The 21,976-nt window shown below is 43.0% G+C and overlaps 1 protein-coding gene across 2 annotated transcripts in view; it reads right to left on the minus strand.

Annotated features, from left to right (window-relative positions):
- Window positions 1-234: 234 nt before the first annotated feature.
- Window positions 235-21,976, minus strand: part of nrv3 (nervana 3) — a 43,406-nt gene continuing 21,664 nt past the window's right edge. For both annotated transcript variants that reach the window (XM_045743037.2, XM_045743038.2), the window contains exons 2-7: window positions 10,852-10,998; window positions 5,657-5,776; window positions 5,375-5,556; window positions 4,831-4,950; window positions 4,212-4,374; window positions 235-974 (exon numbers count right to left, since the gene is read on the minus strand). In XM_045743037.2, the coding sequence (XP_045598993.1) occupies window positions 871-974; window positions 4,212-4,374; window positions 4,831-4,950; window positions 5,375-5,556; window positions 5,657-5,776; window positions 10,852-10,998 (836 nt within the window). In that variant the 3' untranslated portion in view covers window positions 235-870. The remainder of the gene's footprint in view (window positions 975-4,211; window positions 4,375-4,830; window positions 4,951-5,374; window positions 5,557-5,656; window positions 5,777-10,851; window positions 10,999-21,976) is intronic.

Consider the following 21,976-nt stretch of genomic DNA (forward strand, 5'->3'; position numbering starts at 1 on the left):
TTTGAATTCGTGTGGGGTTGCAAACAGCTGCGTGTAACAGCCTAGTTGATGAGGCCACCAACCAAGAGACCTGGTAAAAGATCAGGTCATGGGGAAGCTGATCCCCAGAACCACCACAAGGTATCCATCAGGCTGACGTAGTTACAGCTACAGTACTGCACTGCATTAACAACAACAATGTGTGCTTTAGATATTTCACAGCAGTTTCGGATCTCTAGCAATAAAACTACGACACTGGAGTTAAAATCTTTATTGCTCAACAGAACAATTTGTTAAAATCCACTTTCCAAGATGGACCCCCAATTTATTTTTTAAGTTATTCTGCCACCCAGCGAGTCAGATGCTACTTAGGCAACTAGGTAATACAATCAGCAGCCATGCCAAGTATATACGAGGTTTTGGCTTGACGTCATGAATCGAGCTAAATGACCACGTATGCATCAGTGACACGCTGGGCAGCAGGTGCTCGGTCGATTGCACGAAATATAATTTCTCCATAAAAGACTATTTACATTAAATCAAACCAAGGAATTGCAACAGGACTACTGTAGTTAAGTTCTCTACGTACTGCACACAGCAGGATTAATTACAGTTACACAAAATTACACAATAATAACCATTAACAATCTTGAAAATTTTTAATACACTCCGTTTGGTCACAAAACGGAAATTACGATACAGTACATCAGTACTACGACATTACCAGTGTTGCCTCAAGGAGCAGGAACAGTAATGCACCATTTTACACCTTCACAACAATAACAATTTACAACAACTTTATATAGCACAAATTATAATTTAATAAAAAAAAAAACCACTGTTCCTTGAGTAGGTATTTAAAGTCCAGCCCCGGCTGGTGGAGTGAAGTTACTAGTCCTTCATCAACTCGAAGTGGACTAGACCAAGACGATCCTGTCGATCGTGCTTTATATTCTTGGCCCATGCACGACATTCTATGTTGATGAGAACATAGGCTGCAAGGAAAGCATTTTAATTGAGAAAATGATCTAAATTTTATTTGGTTGTTTTAGAAGCACATGTACAGTATCCCATCACCAGCAATACAAATGCCACTATTAGGTGCAACATGTATTCATAAATACTTTTCAACAAAATTGGGAGTGGATGCTGGGCTAATGTATGCCTCAGGTTTTGAGATCTATTCCCTTTTGGAATGTTGCAACTGATGCACCCATTGTACTGAACTGGTAAGGGTGTTCTCCCTTCCTAAAGCTTATTACAATACTTTAACAACACATTTTAAATTGTTCACCATTTGTCTCCATTCCTGACAACCTGTCCCAATGGTCCTGTAGCATCATTGTGTATCCCTCACTAGGTATTAACCTTTTAACAAGTAAGGCATCTAAACATTCACATGTACAATACTAACTACTCTGAAACGTCAAGAAATAGGAAACGGTGGTGGTTAAAACAAAGCTTTGCAGAATCCCATACAGAACCATCATATCATCCAATTACAGTAAGGAAAAATATGGAATATAAAATACCCTAGGAAATGAACAGAACCACAAGGGCCGTGATGAGGGTTCAAATCTACGTTCGGGATGATCCCAGACGCGCCATAGTCGACTGCGCCACGACATGGTAAAAGAATTTCAACCGGGAGTGCTATTGCCCTCATACGGACCCCGCAGCCTCTCCTAGACAAACCGGGGTTTTACACAACTCCCCCATGCACCCAGGCTCTCAAGCTGTTCGCCCTTACTTCAATACACAGAAATCACAATAGTGCAATACATCAAATGAACAAATCCACAAGGGCCGTAATGAGGGTTCGAATCTCCCGGTTGAAATTCTTTTACCATGTCGTGGCACAAGCGACTAAGGCGCGTCTGGGATCACCCCGGACGTAGGTTCGAACCCTCATCACGGTCCTTGAGGATTTGTTCATTTGATGTATCACGCCATTGTGATATCTGTGTGTATACCCTAAGAAAGTTACTGATACCCTTTTAATATACAATTACAAACCATAGGAGGCAAGAAAACTGGTTTAAGACAACTTGCTACAAAGTGGATTATTAGGTCTCAAGCAGCAACATGTGGCTATAGTAAAAGGAAGACTAGGTATAAAAGAAATGAGATGCAAGATAATCAAGAGGCAAACATCAAAGCTTTTGTACAGCCACATACCTAAAGAGGGACTCACTAAGAGGATGTAGCTTCACAATGACTAGGATGGTTAAAGACTAGTACAAATAACCTAGTAGTAATGTACTAAAGTTCAGGAACTGGGTAGGAAGAAAGCTTTTGGCTCGGACTCAATCTTGCCGTGAATTTTTACAGTATTATGCTAGGCAGCGAGTTTTCCCCCATTGCAGCAAACTTTAATTCCACAATGCAAATTAACAAATTATCATATATGGAAATTGCTAATGTGATCACCCTTATACAAAAAAACTAATGTCACTAAACTAGACCAATGTCAAAGTTCTTTGCCTATAATGCATTGGAAGAACTGAAGAGTTTGAGCATGAAATTGGTAGGCTTACCATTCCTTTACTGGCAGGAAATGTTTATACTGCCCCACATGAAATACTAATGCAACTTTGAGAAAGGTGGTGTAGTTTGGAGTATCCTGGGATTTGTCACCACCTGTCTAGCAATAAACGGATTAACATAACTGTGGTGAGAGATCACACACACACAAGGTGCAGTGGAAATCAATGCTGTGATCCATTATGATGTTTAAATTTGTGGAATTCAAAAACTAAGTTATGACTGGTGCAACTACTAATGCAATGATGGAAGTAAAGATGGCTACTTGGCTAATGCCCATCATAAAAGCAATAAGGATGAGAGCACAAAAGATGATCCAGGAACATTACAGACAAGAGTAGATGGCTCCTACAGACCAATATAACTAATGTAATTAAACACGGCACCTGTGCAATAACACCAAAATATCCTATGACAAATTTATTAAAGTTTGACTAGACTTCAGAAAACTACACAGCTTAAATCAGATCAACCCTCAAGTCTCAATGTCAAAGATCAAGAACTTAACAATTACAGAAGTATGGAACAACAACCGAGGGGATTGTAAAAGCAGAAAGTTGAAGCCAAGTCTTGCAATGTTGGAAGAAAAACTGGAGATGCATGTATTGAGGGGAAATCTATAGTGGAAAAAGTTAATGAACATTAGAAACCGAATATGGACATGGGAGAATGATCAAGATCAGTTAAGACTAATGTCAAAAACATTTAAGGAGTGGAATCGCCTGTATGCGATTTTTTTTTAGGTCAATTAGCAACTCCAAAAAGTAAGAACACAAACATTAGGAATGAAAGCCTCAGCACTTGCCATGAACTGTAAACAAGCATATGCAGCAAATGCTCCAAATACATTAAGAAATAATTCAGAAAATACACAGCATGCATCAGACTAACCCTAAAATATGCAGCACCTCCAATGAATACTTTAAGGCCAAAATATATTGGGTTTCACAAAGTCCATATATCTGGTATTAGGATAGTATCAGTGACAAAGTTAAGCTATAACTGTGCCAAGCAACACTGTCTTCCAGATATGGCAGAATGAGAGGCCATGTGGAAACAATACTAGTCAGACTTAGCAATAACTATTTAGTGTACAGGTATGGTAACTATCAGGAGAAAGTGCTAAGCCATTACAACTATATGGCACTTGGAAGGGATAAGAATACAAGGATTTGACACAGGACAGAGGAAAGGAGTGGTGCCCAACCACTTTGATGGGGAATTTAACGCCAACCTGCAAGAAATGTGACCATCCGAGCGCAAGTGGTTGGACAGCCACTTAGTGTAGAGGGTTGTTACTACCCTAAGGTTGTCCTACCTCATCACACAAGTTTAACCACCTTGCACTATACTCCTTCCATTCATACTATACATATTAATTTTAGTCTAACTGGGCTGTAACCAAGCAATCCCTTTTAATTTGTTACAGGTATCCTCTATGTAGCTTTTATTTTAAATGCAGCCAATTGTAAAGCAAAAGACTAAGATACCTACAGCTACAGATTGGAAAAACAAAAGTTGGAAAACTGTTCCCAATAATAAAAAACAATAAATTTTTGTACAAAATCATGAAAAATTTACTTTTAAATTTGACTGTGCACCATTAATAACTAGCAACTATCCGCACTAAAATGTGAAAATGCCATATTCTTCACCAAACATTGACCAAAACCCCCAACAATACTTACAAGCTGGAGCGTTAAACTGGACTGCAACTATCGGCGAGAGGTAGCCTGGATTGTGCATGTAGGGGAAGTAGTAGGCAGGGAACCCTTGCCAGGGAGAGTAAGTGATGGGTCCTATGTACTCCTGGTCGGCAGGATTCTCTCCCTCGCACGACACCCAGATCATCTGACCGGTGCAAGAGGGAAACATTAGTCCAACAATGTTTAATGAGCAACAACGTTTAATGAGAATTGTTCAATAAGATTTGTTTCCTAACACTGAAATAAATTCAGATGCTAATTCTGTGACTGACATTACTGTATTACATTTTATCCACCTGAAGTACACAAACTAATATATAAAATACTGAAGTTTCCAGCAACAAGCATGGTTTAGATTTATTTCCTTATTTGCTCAAGTTTATGAGCCTGTCTAATTGACATTAAGATTTTAATTAGAGAAAAATGCCCACAATTTGTGCAGTCTACCTTTACAATAATTGGCAATTAAAAATATTCCATACTATGCCATATGTATAAATGGCTTTATACTTTTAGAATTTAGTTTTATAAAGATTTCTGTAAAAAGTACATCAAGACAAATGGGAATAAGGATACCGAAGTAATTCGACAAAAGCCATACCCTCGGAATTTTGCCCTGGTTCTCTTCCATGCTCGTCTTAATGTGATCTTTCAGCGACTGTGGCATCGCATCGGGTAATTCATCCAGCTTCTCGTAAACTTCTGGTACCCACTTGATCATCTGCAAAATTTTAACAAGCACATTAAATAGTTCAAGAAGCCTGCCATCAAGTAAAATTCTGACTAGTACTAATGATTACACACTTTACAATTCCTTTAGACACCATACATCCTTTGGTAACTGTCCTTGACCGAGCGAATGGTGTACTACCATCAATATTTTCAAGAATGAAAAATAATTACAAATTACATTAGAACAAATGTGTTATCCAGTGAAAGCTAGAGCGGGGGAGCATGCCAACGTACCGTGCCACAGGAATTGTTGCTTAAGGCTAACATACTGTATATCCTATTCACAGTCCATTATTTGTAATTCTGGTCATCGGTTTGCTATACCCGAGACATTTTACAGATTTGTTAAACAGGAAAAATATATTACATTAAGATAACGTATGTACAATTAGTTCTTAACGAGTGATAGTCACCTTATTGAGCTTCAGAAGAATACAGGGGGATTCACGCATATAGCCCCAGCTCTCTCCCTTCTGACATCTATCAGTAAGCCAAGTGTCCTGGAACTTGCATACTTCTCCTTCCTTTGGTGGGTTATCTTCAGAACAGTCTGTTATGTGCTGGCCAGAGATCTGATCGCTTGTCCCTTCATAAGCTAAGGGGTGGTTAAATAGTTATTGCAGAAGCTGTTAAAAAAAGAAAGACTATTGCACATGTTAACATTGTTGCATTTTTAAAGACGTTCAGTAACTTACGCTTGATGAATCGGTTAAGAGAGTCTACCCAATGCTTAATGTTGTCATTATCACCATTCTTGTACCAAATTAACGTCGATTCTACGTTTTCATGACGCGGCAGTGGACGGAAACCCATAGCTGAAAAAAGGTACTTTTTAAATCGCTTGTTACACAATTTTATGAACAAGTTAAATCAAGGAAGGTGGAAGCCTTATTCACAAATAAGGGAGCAAGTTGTCATAACACTAAGCTAGTACTGTTTAGCTGTAATGTATAGAAATAATGAAAAAAAATAAATCATTTATTCTGAACCCACGAATCCTCAATTTAGCATCTGAATACTTTTGATACGAGAACAGTTTTCAGGATTTTTTGTTTAACCACTGAACTGCACAGCGTGCCTGCAAGTGCTTGACAGGGTGTGAGCAACGCACCTCCGGGATCTTTTAAGTATAGCATATGATTCAAAACTCCCACGGCTACATGGGGTTCACATCAGCTTCTTCAGGGCTCTTTTAAACAGACGCCATTTTTTTTTTTTTAAATCGTGGACCACATTCCCAGGCGTGAGAGCCTCAGTACTACGTGAGCAACTAAGGCTGGCGCACACAGCACGAGCTCACAGCACTGCTGTTCAGCTTGTGACCACAGCATTGCCTAATAATTTCAAAATATATATGTAACTGGTATTAGCCATGATAGTATTACAGAAGGGTCTGAGTGTGATAATGACCGATTCACTGATATTTGAACATTGTACAATGCTGTTCACGATATTCACAGCAATATTTCGTCCATCTAGGAATCTTCAAACAACTTCTTATGCTCCTTTACAAAATAAACTTGGTCAATTATTCATTTACAGAATTTAGTGACCAGAATTGTGATACAGTAGCAGATTGTGGTGATAATTAGTGCTAGGTGTAGTATTGTGGGAGGAGGAAGTTTGGTGAGGGAATCGAGGAAGCATCACTGTGTGGCAGCCACTTCTTTTGTTCACAATACTAGCTTAGTGGTTTGCTATGGTGAACACACATGTGCATGGGTATATGCAATGTGTGTATATAGTGTAATAAAAGGAGTATGTTGAGAGGAGCCATTTTGACGAGGGAGGTGGTGTCGTACCCGTAGCATCATCAGCTGGCTGCTGTGTGATTTGTCAAAGTGTATGGTGACCACTGTGCTGCTTGGACAATACCAGCTTAGTTGAATAGTTATGGTAGATACATGCGTAGATACAGCAGTCTCCGTGGTGTAGTGGTAAGACACTCGCCTGGCGTTCCGCGAGCGCTATGTCATGGGTTCGTATCCTGGCCGGGGAGGATTTACTGGGCGCAATTCCTTAACTGTAGCCTCTGTTTAACGCAACAGTAAAATGTGTACTTGGATGAAAAAACGATTCTTCGCGGCAGGGGATTGTATTCCAGGGACCTGCCCGAAACGCTACGCATACTAGTGGCTGTACAAGAATGTAACAACTCTCATATATATCTCAAAAATAAAAAATATACAAAATGTGTGTAAATAGTGTGTAAATAGTGTGTAAATAATAAAAACAGTATGGTGGGAGGAGGAATGTTGGCGAGTAAGATAGATGTTAGAGGAGTGAGGGAGGGAGGGCTGGTTGGGTGTGGCAGCTCACTCGCAGACTTCTGAGTGTGTTGATGGTGAATGTACAGTGCGAGATAATGTATAGTGTGTAAATTTGTTAATTAATATACATAAATGAACATGAAACATTGGATATATGAGCAATATATGTGGACACATTTGTGATGCATGTAACACTGTCTTGAGACAGTACGGATGTTCTACCGCCATAATATTGAGTACGTGTTCATTATACAGTACATAGGATTGATAAGAAAAAACAAAAACGTATTTGGAAATGTATGCAAAAAAGAGAAAATATATATTTGTGGCAACTCACGCATGTTGAAGCTGGCGCGCGACTACCTTCGGGAGTCTACGTCATGGACAACCAAATCGTGATGTCACACGCCATTTTCCGGACCCCATTGTCGGAAAACCCGACACCATTTTCTAATATTAATGCAATATGCAGAAAATATTGCTGCTGTTGTATACACAAGTTAACCCATAGAAAATGTAGCTTTTAGTGGAATTTTCCGTCAATAGAAAACAGGATATCATTGCCACATAGTACTATAAATTCACCAGCTATTCTGTTGGGAATTATTCTTAAATACAGTAGTCTTTGGACTTATTACATCATAAAAACATTCATTTGAATTAACTTAATTATTAGTATTATAATAAAGTAAATGTGACTTCTATCAGTTACTGACATCTGGACAAGGAGAGCAAGGCATCAGTGGTGGAGAGAGGTCAGCCATTGTAAAGACCAGAGTCGTTGGAGCAAGTTCCGCTTCTATAATTCTCTTGGACAAAGTGTTATGGAGATCAAATTAGTGCTCTACCATCAACACGCAGTCAACCACAAGGAAAGTGTCTTTCCAAAATCTTATCCAAGTCATTATTGGCCAGTAATGTTATGTTAGATAGGATTATTTCCGGTTAGAACACGAACGATCGACTCAACATGTAATTAAGCCTTGGTCCTTATATAATATAGTGTTTTCTCCGATATAGCTGTCATACATTTGGATTCCGGCTTTACAGCTAGTGCCCTTTGACAGGAACAAGAGGAAGCAAGAATTAATCTTGGTACATCAGTTACTTGGGTGATGGAAGCTAGCCTCTCACGAGGATAATTTGGTGTCTACATCCCAGTTATACCTGGTGGACTAAGCCTACCATACAATAAGATTTCAATTTCAATTTCATAAGATAAGGCACCTCCTCAAATTTATTCACTAATATATGTAGTTTAATACTGTAGTTTGATTGGCTGCATATATATAAATTTAATATAAACCCCCTAATGTGTAAGGATCGATTTGCAAGAAATATTGCAGAAATACAGTCCACTTAACATCATACAAATTGCTATCGAAATACAATAGGGGCCTCAACTTACGATGCTAATCCATTCCCAGAGACGGATCGTAAGTCGAAGCAATTTTTCCCATAAGAAATAAAGGGAATTGAATTAATCCGTTCCCCACCCTCCAAAATATTAACATACACATACATTTTATACTGAATACAATTTTTTCTAACTACAATACAGTACCTAAGTTTATCTTACCTTTATGGAGGGCTCTTGATGGCGTATGGAAGATGGTGATGAGTGGGGAGAAGGAGAGTTGTTACCATTTAGAAGGGGAGTCTCCTTCCATTATCACATCAGGCAGTGGTGATTTCTCTGGGGTGTACTCTCCTATGTTTTGCCTGAATACCACTAGGCCCTGGATGTGGTTCAGTGCTTGTTTGTCTCACTACAAATTTGCCAAGAGACATTTGTTTTTCCCTTCATTTGTCTGTAATGATGCATCACTTTTGCACCCATAATGTCCTTTTTCTTAGCCAGTATGGTGGATATCGTTGACTGAGATTTATTGTACTGCCTAGCCAGTTCAACAACCCGCACACCATCTTCATATTTACGAATGATCTCGTTTCTGCTCTATGGTCATTTTTACATGGGATCTCATGTTGAGCCTTACCAATGACTTTCCTGGGACTCATGGTGTTATACATAATTACTTTAATGTTCAAAACGCAAAAAATCACCAAACGCGGAATTTCTTATAGGCGCGATCGTTACTAAGCGGGCAGCTGTAGTAAACAGTCAGGTCGGACCGCTTGACCGGGAACCATGCACTCTGTCGACCCAAACGTGTACCAACAAATATCGTATGTCGACGACACCATCGGTTTTTAGTTTTAGTTTAGTTTGAGTTTTTAGTTTTAACTTAATTACAACAAAAAGACATTCATAATTTGTAATGTTTTTATAAATTATCAAAAAACAGCTAAGAATATAGCAATAAGCGAGAACCTTTTGATAGCTGGGAAACTATTGAGAATAGTTTCAAAATAAAACAATCCATTCCATCAAGGAGCCACAAAGTTCAAGCAGTTTTTTCTAATTGTATGCAATGGCAATGATCAACCAGGCTGAGACTCATACGTCAGGCTGCGAGCAGCAGTGTCCAACAGCCTGGTTGATCAGTCCAGCAACCAGGAGGCCTGGTCGACGACCGGGCCGCAGGGACGCTAAGCCCCGGAAGCACCTCAAGGTATGGCTGAAACATTAAGATTGCTCTACAAGACACGTGTCATCATACTTCAAGCTTACATTTATATATTCAGTACTCAAATTGACAAGTCAAAGAATTGTGGAGTGTTCAACACTGCTTAAAGAATGATACCTTTAGAAATATTTCAATTTGGTCCAACAGCCTGTTTGGAGTAGCCAGCAGGTCCAGTACAACCCAGTTAGTAACTTCTTGCATGAACCAAATATTCTCTTGGACCCCTTCCATTTTTGTTTGGGGAACATTTGTTACACTTGTTGGAAGCATATTGAATAGCCATGGACCTTTTGAAGTACAGTGTTTTCCAATTGTGTTTATTGTACCTCTACTTTTTACTGGCCCTATTCTGCATTTCCTACCTCCTCTTTTGCCCCCAGTATGTTACCATATTAGTGTGCAAATTCGGGACCGTGTCTTTCAGTATCTTCCATGTGCATATTATGTGATGCCGCCTCTTTCTAGGGAGCACATTTTGAGAGCTCAGAGACGGTCCCAATAATTAAGGCACTTTATAGTGATCCATGCCATGTATGTTCTGTATTCCCTCTACAGTATTTCAGAAATCTCCTGTTTTGAGAGGAGTACAGAACAGTGTTTTAGGCAGTGTGATGGGATCCCTGGATTTGAAGGTTCTCAATCCATCCTATCACTTTCCTGGGCAATTCAATATTTGCTTTCTTATGCTCACTAAATGTTAGGTCATCTGACATTCACAGATCCTTTACACATTTTTCTTCTGCGAACAAGCCTGAATGGTCCCCAGGACTATAAAGCTGTGAAATGTTTTTACATCAATACCCGACACTAGTGATACAATGTAGTGGTGCAATGACTGCCTTGAGGTACATCTCTCTTCAGTGTTGGGACTTTGTTTTAACATACATACGCATTCTGAATATAAATTATCATGCAAGGTTACCACACTTTGGTTCTTGATTGAACAATGTATGACACCAGCTTAAAACTATGCCCAAGTTTTCAATGCCTGTAAACAATTCCCTTCCCCTCCTAAACACACTGACATCTCACCTGGGTTTCGAAGAAGGGATCCTCCACCACCGGGGGTGTACTTGGGAAGATGGTTGGTGTCTAACGTTTGGTAGAACACCGCCATCATAATGGCGAAGAAGCCAGCCAGGCATGCGTAGAAAATTACGTAGAACACGCCAATCTTAACTGGAAGATAAAAACAAAATTTGTAAGTATTTAGCTAACAATGGTGTTTCAGTAGATATACTGTACTTAACTGAGCAAAATTATGAACCAAGGAAGTGGTAAAAAAGTAAAAAGCTCTACTTATGAATTCTTGAAAGCAAGGACAGATGTCTAGTCTATATAAATAAAAATGGAAATGTTCGTTTGTTCAAAATCGGTAATCTCCAAAAGTTCTTCACCGATTGCTTTGAAATTTTCACACAATGTTCCATTCGCATACAAGCAGGTTTTTATATACATATTATATGGCTGTCACGTCTGAAGGAAAAAAACATGTTTTCTTAAAAAACTGTTTTTCATGTGTTTTTCATGTGAGAAATCTTCAAAACCTCTACCGATTGCTCTGAAATTTTGACACGTTGCATTCGAATAGGAGTGTATTTCTATACTGTACCTACTATATACATGCCTTACCTGTGACCGTAGAATTTTTTTTTTTTTTTTTTTTTTTTTTTTAATGCCATCTGTTGGATGTAAGAGCAACACATGCTGTAATCTCCCAAAGTTCTTCAACAATTGCTTTGAAATTGACAACGTTCCATTCGAATATGCGCATCTTTTTACATACCTACAGTATAGATGCCATCCTTGTGGCAGGTAAAAACATGCATTTTTGAAAAACAGCGCCATCTGTTGCACATAATAGCAACATGCACGCTATATGCAGGCGATGAGTCACAATAACGTGGCTGAAGTATGATGACCAGACCACACACTAGAAATTGAAGAGACGACGACGTTTCGGTCCGTCCTGGACCATTCTCAAGTCGATTGTGACAATCGACTTGAGAATGGTCCAGGACGGACCGAAACGTCGTCGTCTCTTCAATTTCTAGTGTGTGGTCTGGTCATCATGCACGCTATACTAAATGTCAAATTCCATTTCAATTTTTCCGATTGCATCGATAAATTTTATTTTGGTAGGTTTCTTTTTTTTTTTTTTTTAAATTATTTTGTGTGACATTGTGTTGGAATTGAGCTGTGTTTTCCATACCATTCATTTACTAAATATAAGTATATATGCCACACCTGTGACAGGTAAAACTATACATTTCTTGAAAAACGGCACCATCTGTTGCATGTAAGAGCAACACACATGCTATACTACATGTTACAATTCCATTTAAATGTTTCTGATTGCATTGATAAATTGAATTTTCATATTGATTTATTTTCATTTTGATTTAATTATTTAGTGTGAATTGCGTTTGAATTGAGCCGTGTTGCTTACCATACCGTTCATTTCGTGAGTATAGTTTAGTTTTTCTTTTTCATATCTTTTCATTTTTTAACTTTCTTATATTTCAGTGATGGGAACATCAGGTCACTTTATGTTCCCAACTTTCTGATAGGAACCTGAGACCATTTGGGAAGGCATCAGACTTGGGAGTGGGGAATGGTGGGGATGACAAGGAGACGGAAGTGAGAGATGGTGGGGAGGATGAGGGGGACAAGGGAGGGGGTAATGGTGGGGAAGGACGAAGGGACAGGGAAGTTTGGGATGGTGGGGACGAGGGGATAGGGGAATGGAGAATGGTTATCTCGAGATGATTTCGGGGCTTTTTTAGTGTCCCCATGGCCCGGTCCTCGACCAGGCCCTCCACCCCCAGGAAGCAGCCCGTGACAACTGACTAACACCCAGGTACCTATTTACTGCTAGGTAACAGGGGCATAGGGTGAAAGACTCTGCCCATTGTTTCTTGCCGGCGCCCGGGATCGAACCCGGGACCACAGGATCACAAGTCCAGCGTGCTGTCCACTTGGCCGACCGACCTTGGTGGGGACCAAGGGACAGGGAAGTGGGGCATGGTGGGAAGGAAGAGGGGATGGTGGAGTGGGGAATGATTGTGAGGCAGAGGAGATGGGTGAGGGGGAAATGGTTGGGAGGACTGTGGGACAGGGAAGGTTGCTGAGCCACAGCAACGCGTGGCCGGGCACTGCTAGTTATAATATAAAAAGCAAGCATGGAAGGATGCACTAATTGTTTAGTGAAGTAATTTAATTGAACAGTAAGGATAAACCAGCCCATCCTCCTCAAATTTAAGTACTGTAATTATTTTTTTTATAATGATGATGTGACTGAAAGTACAAGTATATCATGATGGACCAGCAAAAAGACTGATGAATTTGGATAAATTTGAAAAGCTTATTACTGTATTTGTTGCTAAAACCCTAATCTAACCATACACTGAGACCCAATATAGTACCCGTGTGCTATAATTGGCCTAGGAGTATTTATGTTCGGTTTTTTAATTTATTTTTCCAGACTATAAAAACCAGTACAAAAAGTGGATTACTTGGGCTATATTACCACATACTGATATGATTGACCATGGTTACAAACACTACTATCAAAACAGGAAGAGTGATTGAGAGATACTGTACAATAGAACATTTTTAAATTTTGTACAAAAAATTAAGTGAATTAAAAATTTATCTCTGCACCAAATGGCCATTGTTCAAAATCACATTCTTGTTACTCAAGATATTTAAGTAACTTCAGCAAAGGCATCATTCGGGCCACAGCAGTTACTACAAAATTTCATGAACTTTTGTATTTTCCATATACAGGGTAATCCTATCTCTGACACACTAACATTTAAGTTAATGCCAACCAACATTAATCCATGTTTAATAAGTTACCTGAAAGATAAGCTATTTCATTTACAGCATTTTACAGTAAAAAAAATGTAAAACTTGTCAACTGTATACTAATGCAGCGTAATAAATTATACAAACTTGACAATAAAGCAAGCAGGTATTTAGAAAGTCATCCATACCAACACATAGCCAAGTGACACTAAGGGTTTGAAGTGCCCCCCCCCCCCTCATGTGCACATAACGAGCTAGGCTGTCAACAGTGATTTGAAATGGCCAAGGTTCATCTACACATGTGAATTTGCATGCTAGTTGAGTAATTCCTGCAGCCCATTATCTAGAGTATGAATATCCATGAGTAAAGTGTGAAAATTGAGGCATAGCCTTTTAATCTCACTAATTTTGCATCATGAGTGACATGAATGTTCTAGTTTAATTCTTATTCATGCAATTTGGCATATTGCATGTCAGTAATTATACGTAATAGCATTATGCAAATGTTATAGGCCTACAAAATTAGTTATGGCAAAATTAACAAATGTAATCTATAGTGACAAGGTTTTGATTGTCATTGGCCTACAAGTTCCAAGGCCTATTTGAGCTGGGTTAGTAGTAGGCAGAAGTAATTGAGAGGATTAGATTGTAACTTATGCCCATTAAACCCATATCTGTCGATGAATTAAAGTCTGCCGACACTTTCAACCCAGGCTAGAGATCAGTACAAGCCTAACATGTACTGTATATAATCTGGCTGCCTGTCCCCCCCCCCCCCCAGACAATTTAATGAAATTATTATATTTATAAGCTTTCCTGTATTTGTTTTTTTAAATAATTTATAGTGCAAGTTTTGCCAGAGTGAGCATGTACACACTCCAACAACAAACCAATGCAATACTCCTGGAATGTGGTTTAATCTAAGAAAACAAGAAATGTATTGCAGCTCTTGTTTCCCAGAGGTGGCCACGTGTCATGACCCAACAGTCTGGAGGAGACTGCTAACATCTATGAGCGCCGTCAGTGCAACCTGTCCTCCTACGAAGAATGTCGCATTTTGTATGTACAGTATGCTTTACACAAGGCCAAAAATTGTCGTATTAGAAAATGGAAGCAGCTCGCGAAAATGACACTGTCCTGTTTTCGGTTTTGGATCATCTGGCTTAGGTTATAAGAGGACACTTTAAATTGACCATTTCCTTTACGTTGGGAAACCTTAGGAGGACGGGTTGGTCAGTTGTCACGACTTAACTTGTACCCATATTGGTCTACTAGATTCACCTAAATCTACTTCATAAAATATTCACTTTGGTCACAATATGCCTAAGAGGCCCGACAGCTGAGTGGACAGTGCTTCGAATTCGTAGTCCTGATGTTCAGGCTTCGATCCCCAGTGGAGACGGAAACAAAGGGGCAGAGTTTCTTTCTCTCTGATGCCTGTTACCTAGCATTTAATAGGTATCTGGGAGTTAGACAGCTGCTACGGCCTGCTTCCTGGGGGTGGTAACAAAAAGGAGGCCTGGTCGAGTACTGGGCTGCAGACACACTAAGCCTTACAATCAAGATGAGCTCAAGATTGTAACTTAATTTTATTAGTACATTTGTTTTCAGTTTTTTTTACCACTTACATAAAAATTCTTCTGGTTTGTTAATAGCAAAATCTTACTGCTCGAATTAACACTACTTCAGGTCAATTATAATTAAACAACTTGAAACTATAAATTACAGTACTTTATAAATTATAACAATTTCATAAATGCTATACATTGCACTTTGCCCCTCTTGCATAATCTATTTTCTACGCAAATTCTACATACAGCACAAGTTGAATTACAAAGGCATAATCTTATCAAAAGCAGTACAAATTGAATTTAAGTGAAAGTACAAGAACTGACCATGTGGGATTATCTAGGCAGGCATAAAATATTTACTAGGCCTATTGAAGAAAGATGGCAGACTCCTATTTAGATTAAAATGAAGATGACATCTGAAAAAAGATTTTGTTTTAAAAATAAATGTGCCCTAAATATGGTGTTACAATGGGAATATGGAGCAGGCAACTCCAGGAATAGGGATTACAAAATGAGTTAGAAAACGAGGCAGGGGAATGATGGCGTCACAGTGGAGTTGGAGAGAGCTGTTGCCGGTGACGCTACACACTCTTGGCTCCACTCCAACAATACCCCCCCCCCCTCAACCCCGCCCCACCACCCACCAGCGTGTCCTGTCACCTCCCCCCGCCCCACCACCCACCAGCGTGTCCTGTCACCTCCCCCCGCCCCACCCACCCACCACCGTGTCCTGTCACCTCCCCCCGCCCCACCCACCCACCACCGTGTCCTGTCACCTCCCCCCGCCCCACCCACCCACCACCGTGTCCTGTCACCTCCCCCCGCCCCACCCACCAGCGTGTCCTGTCACCTCCCCCCGCCCCACCCACCAGCGTGTCCTGTCACCTCCCCCCGCCCCACCCACCCACCACCGTGTCCTGTCACCTCCCCCCGCCCCACCCACCAGTGTCCCCCGCCCCACCCACCAGTGTCCCCCGCCCCACCCACCAGCGTGTCCTGTCACCTCCCCCCGCCCCACCCACCAGTGTCCCCCGCCCCACCCACCAGCGTGTCCTGTCACCTCCCCCCGCCCCACCCACCAGTGTCCCCCGCCCCACCCACCAGTGTCCCCCGCCCCACCCACCAGCGTGTCCTGTCACCTCCCCCCGCCCCACCCACCAGTGTCCCCCGCCCCACCCACCAGCGTGTCCTGTCACCTCCCCCCGCCCCACCCACCCACCAGCGTGTCCTGTCACCTCCCCCCGCCCCACCCACCCACCACCGTGTCCTGTCACCTCCCCCCGCCCCACCCACCCACCACCGTGTCCTGTCACCTCCCCCCGCCCCACCCACCCACCACCGTGTCCTGTCACCTCCCCCCGCCCCACCCACCCACCACCGTGTCCTGTCACCTCCCCCCGCCCCACCCACCCACCACCGTGTCCTGTCACCTCCCCCCGCCCCACCCACCCACCACCGTGTCCTGTCACCTCCCCCCGCCCCACCCACCCACCACCGTGTCCTGTCACCTCCCCCCGCCCCACCCACCCACCACCGTGTCCTGTCACCTCCCCCCGCCCCACCACCCACCAGCGTGTCCTGTCACCTCCCCCCGCCCCACCCACCCACCAGCGTGTCCTGTCACCTCCCCCCGCCCCAACGCGTGTCCTGTCACCTCCCCCCGCCCCCCCGCCCCACCCACCCACCAGCGTGTCCTGTCACCTCCCCCCGCCCCACCCACCCACCCACCAGCGTGTCCTGTCACCTCCCCCCGCCCCACCACCCACCAGCGTGTCCTGTCACCTCCCCCCGCCCCACCCACCCACCAGCGTGTCCTGTCACCTCCCCCCGCCCCACCCACCCACCAGCGTGTCCTGTCACCTCCCCCCGCCCCACCACCCACCAGCGTGTCCTGTCACCTCCCCCCGCCCCACCCACCCACCAGCGTGTCCTGTCACCTCCCCCCGCCCCACCCACCCACCAGTGTGTCCTGTCACCTCCCCCCGCCCCACCCACCAGCGTGTCCTGTCACCTCCCCCCGCCCCACCATATGAACAGTTCATATATGTGTATGTATGAACAACTCTATAAATAATATGTATGGCAACTCGATAAATAATAATAACAGAATAACATGTGTGGAAGCATCGGAGTGTGTATATATGAATGCTACACAGTATTCATCTATGGACATCCATATCCCCCACCAGTGGGGTCCTGCCCCCCCATCCCCCACCAGTGGGGTCCTGCCCCCCCACCCCCTACCAGTGGGGTCCTGTCCCCCCCCCCACCCCCTACCAGTGGGGTCCTGTCCCCCCCCACCCCCTACCAGTGGGGTCCTGTCCCCCCCACCCCCTACCAGTGGGGTCCTGTCCCCCCACCCCCCTACCAGTGGGGTCCTGTCCCCCCACCCCCTACCAGTGGGGTCCTGTCCCCCACCCGTCCTCTTACAAATTATGTCGATTTTCCCTCGTATGCGCGCCTCGGACAAATATCTACGCAATTCAAAATAGAAATTTATTTTCCAATTAAATTTTGGATTGTTGTTTTCCAAAACAACAAGTTAAAGATCCTCTGGTAGGTTAGGAAAGCTGGACGTACTCCCAAGGTTACACTGACTTAGGGCCAGCACGTCGTACTTACGACGTACAGATGTACGTCATCCATACGTCAAGAAAACCGTCAATTTAAAATGCCCTCTCCTCGGCCCGTCGTCTCCTTAGGTTTCAAAACGTCGTAAAAACTCTCAACTTAAAAGTGTCGTCGTCCTCTTACCCAGCAGATTAAGCCAAAGGACCCAAAAGTGAAAACGGGACAGTACGTCACTTCCGCCAGTCGCTTCCATTTTCTAGTATAGTAGGACAATTTTTGGCCTTGACTAACGCATACGAACGAAACGCGACGTTCGTTATAGCACAGGTTGAGTGGATTCTTACATGCTAGCATAATAATAAGCTAGTCAATTTCACTGGTAAATGAATTTAGGTTATCTGACCGGCTATTAGCAAGCTAAAGTTATAACTTGCTTCACCCGGGTATGGATGGACAGTCATTAGATGTATGTTGCACTCACCCAACATTATATGAAACATTAAATACAATCTTCATTTTTTAAAACTATTTTAAATAGCAATGTTGTGTAGCTGCTAGTGCAAAATAGATCCACTTCTAAACCTTTATCAAAAGACTCCAATCGCCTCGTTTCCACAAATAAATCTGCATTTCAGCAGCTGAAAGTGACTTGAGAACCAAGAGTGACAAAACTTGTACAAGTGTGCAGAGTAAGGCATAGTGTTCAACAAGACATTAAGCATATTAAGCAAACAGTTGCCACACAAGGCGGCATTTACTGGGCTGCATCACTGGTCGTGAGGGTCAGCTACAGTAACAACCACAACACTCACGCTACAATGTTTACAACACTGCTCCACCAAGAGACAAATGTTTCCCGCAGTTTAGCGTTAAATCTCCTTATGAACCAAGTTTAAACTGTACATTACACTCCAGGGTTATTGTGGGGGGGGGGGGTAAACGCGCTCATCGGGAAAATTTACACTATAAAATAATGTGATTATCCGACAATTGAGGGACAAAAAAAACCGTGCCGGTCAATACGCTTGTCGCAACATTGATCTTTACCTCGTGTCCCCGCCCGGTCCAGCAGGCCGCCCACCCCAACCTCCCCCCCACACACACCCTCAGCCTCCACCACTACCAACGCCACCATCACTGCAACACCTCGCACCCGCTATTATTCCTTACCATGAAATGCACACTTAAGATAACCAAGGTGACCACAGCCGCATTGCTACTACTGCAGCTGGCTGTATGGAGGAGGGTGGGGGGGGGGGGGGGGTGTTTGTACCCTTGTCACCGGCGCCGCACTCCACATCTAACTTTACGGTTAATTCTTCTCCAGTGTCTGCCATCACCCTCTTTCACGCTCCCCCTCCCTCCCCACGGCCGTCCTCCCCCCCCCTCCCCATCAACTACCTCCCCCCCTCCCCATCCACTACCTCCCCCCCTCCCCATCCACTACCTCCCCCCCCTCCCCATCCACTACCTCCCCCCCCTCCCCACGCCCCTCCACAGCCTCGGCCATGGTCTCAACGCTGCAGCAGACTTTCGAAACAAGTGTTATGACATGTAACTCTGCCGTTCTGGGAAGTGCTCGCCTCTATCCTGCCGGCTTCTCAAGCTCCTTTAAAGCAACCCAACCACAAACCATTTACCATAACTACCAAACAGGTGCCAGAAATAGATGGGTGTGAGAGGGAGGCAAGCTGCGCGTGTACTGTATACGGAGGCGGGCGGGCGCACTGACCTCATTTACTTACCCAAGAGACTCAGCCTGCGCCAAGCTATGACCTGACCTCCCACCCTCTCTCTCTCTCTCTGGACGGTCCGTCTAATTACCACAAGCTACACAAGCTTCAGAAAGCTTCCTGGCAATACGTTAGTAATGAATAAATATGATATATTTACTCATTATAATGTTGGTGCTGAATGTACAACACGAAAAAACATAAGTTTTAATCTGAAAAATTATCTTTTTATAAAGAAATTAGACAAAAATAAAAAGCTGGTGACGCCAAATCAAGTCGACGATCCATGCTTCGGTTAGGTTAGGTTAGGCCAGCCTAACTTAACATATCATATATATGCATTACTAACGTATTGCCAGGAAGCTTTCTGAAGCTTGTGTAGCTTGTGGTAATTAGACGGACCCTCTCTGGATGGTGTCACCACCATTGAAGTCAAAACTTCTTGCGCACTGACTACTAGCCAATTATTGAACGTCAGAAATAGTATGTATACTTTTAAAGACGCTTAACCAAATGTCTCATCCGTGCCTTAAGCACAGCTCCAAGTCTACGCTTCCATTATGTGATGGGTGACTTACATTTAGGAACGGCATTGATGCACATAACGGATCTGCACATCTTACTTTTATATACACTGATTAGTCAGTTTCAAAAGTTTATTAATTTATCCCAGACTGTAAACGCCAGACTATCACAGGACGTCAACTAGGAAAATGTTGCAGCGACCGCGGCATGACTCACAATGTCTCCTACACGTCAGCTGATGTCTTGAGCAACACTTCTTTGGAAGTACACGAGTTGGGGGGGGGGGACGAACCTCCACGGGTGTTGGGGGGGGGGGTGACGCGAACCTCCACGGGGCGGGGACACGAACTGGCAGAATAATTCGCAAGCACGTACAAGAGCGCGAACACACACACATCTAGTTTGAACCGGAGGAGAGGAGCGTGGCGGCGGTCCCAAGGTGCATGTTGAAGAGGGAGCCAGCCAGCCGGGAGGGTGGAGAAAGGCAGAGGTAGAGCTGGGGGGTTGCTACTCTCCTAGCCTCTCTCTACCACACTAACTTTACTCAACTCATAATATTGGCTAGGCTAGGCTAGGCAGGTCTACGGCAGTCTAAATCTCCCCGCACACAACCATTTATCTTATTTGAAAAGTAATAAAGTATTTAAATAAAGTAATAAACATTGGGGGAAAAATGTTTACCAATGTTTTTTGGGATTTTGGAAGCCGGTCGGCCGAGCGGACAGCACGCTGGACTTGTGATCCTGTGGTCCGTGGTTCGATCCCGGGCGCCGGCGAAAAACAATGTGCAGTTTCTTTCACCCTATGCCCCTGTTACCTAGCAGTAAAATAGGTACCTGGGTGTTAGTCAGCTGTCACGGGCTGCTTCCTGGGGGTGGAGGCCTGGTCGAAGACCGGGCCGCGGGGACAAAAAAAAAAAAAGCCCCGAAATCATCTCAAGATAACCTCAAGATGTTAACATCCGACAAATCCCTAACTTTGCGTCAACATCCAAGACACACGACCCATATGATGGACACAATAAATAAATTACACATGTAGCCTATTATACGTTCGCATTAAGATTAAGATTTTAGCAGGGAGGAAGGAGCAGAAAGCATAGTAGTTTAAAGTGTTTTCGATATGTTGATAAAGTACATACGATTAAAAGTATAAAAAAATAACTTTTCTAATTATATAAAAGTCAAGTCTAGTTTTTCCCTATATTACTACAAATACAATAATACCTATCTAAATAATCAAATGTGAACGATGCCATATCTTGCACACACGCTCTGCCCACCTATAGCAGGCTAGCACCAACAAAAAGCTTAGATCTGCCAAACATTTTGCACAAAAATAAAATGCCAACTCGAAAATGGGAGTTCAACAATTCTTGAACTTTTCCATGCATAAAACAGTGCCGTCGCTGGCAACACTGCGCCAACAGCTGAGCTAGACGAAGCCTCGCACCAACCACAGTACCGCCAACCACAGTAGCGCCCATCCGTGACGTCACAATCTGCTAAACCCAGTGTGGCCCAAATCTTTGACGTCAGGAGACGAGCGCCAACCAGAGCGCAGCCCCTGTGACGTCACCAAGACACGTCAACCACAGTTGTGAGCAAATGTGATGTCATAACTAACAGGCGAGCACCAATTAATAGTAGTTCATGATGCAAGAAATTCCTTTGCCTTATCTAAATTATAATTATTCAACGTTTCAGGGCTGTCGTTAGTCATACAAACGGAGAAATTCTTGTATCAAAGTCTCGGTACTCAAATTCGACAAATTCTTACGTCAAGCCGAAACGTGTTTTCAACCCAGGCGAATTTAAAGTTTTCAATACGGCTTAAAAGTCGTACAGTAATGTGGACAATGCAACATTTACAATTATAAAGTACATCTTCGAGTCTTTTAAGAGCCTAGATATTAAACCGTACAGAACAAACTGGCACACTTCAATA

This window comes from Procambarus clarkii, chromosome 31 (assembly GCF_040958095.1).
Source record: "Procambarus clarkii isolate CNS0578487 chromosome 31, FALCON_Pclarkii_2.0, whole genome shotgun sequence".
Classification (NCBI taxonomy): domain Eukaryota; kingdom Metazoa; phylum Arthropoda; class Malacostraca; order Decapoda; family Cambaridae; genus Procambarus; species Procambarus clarkii.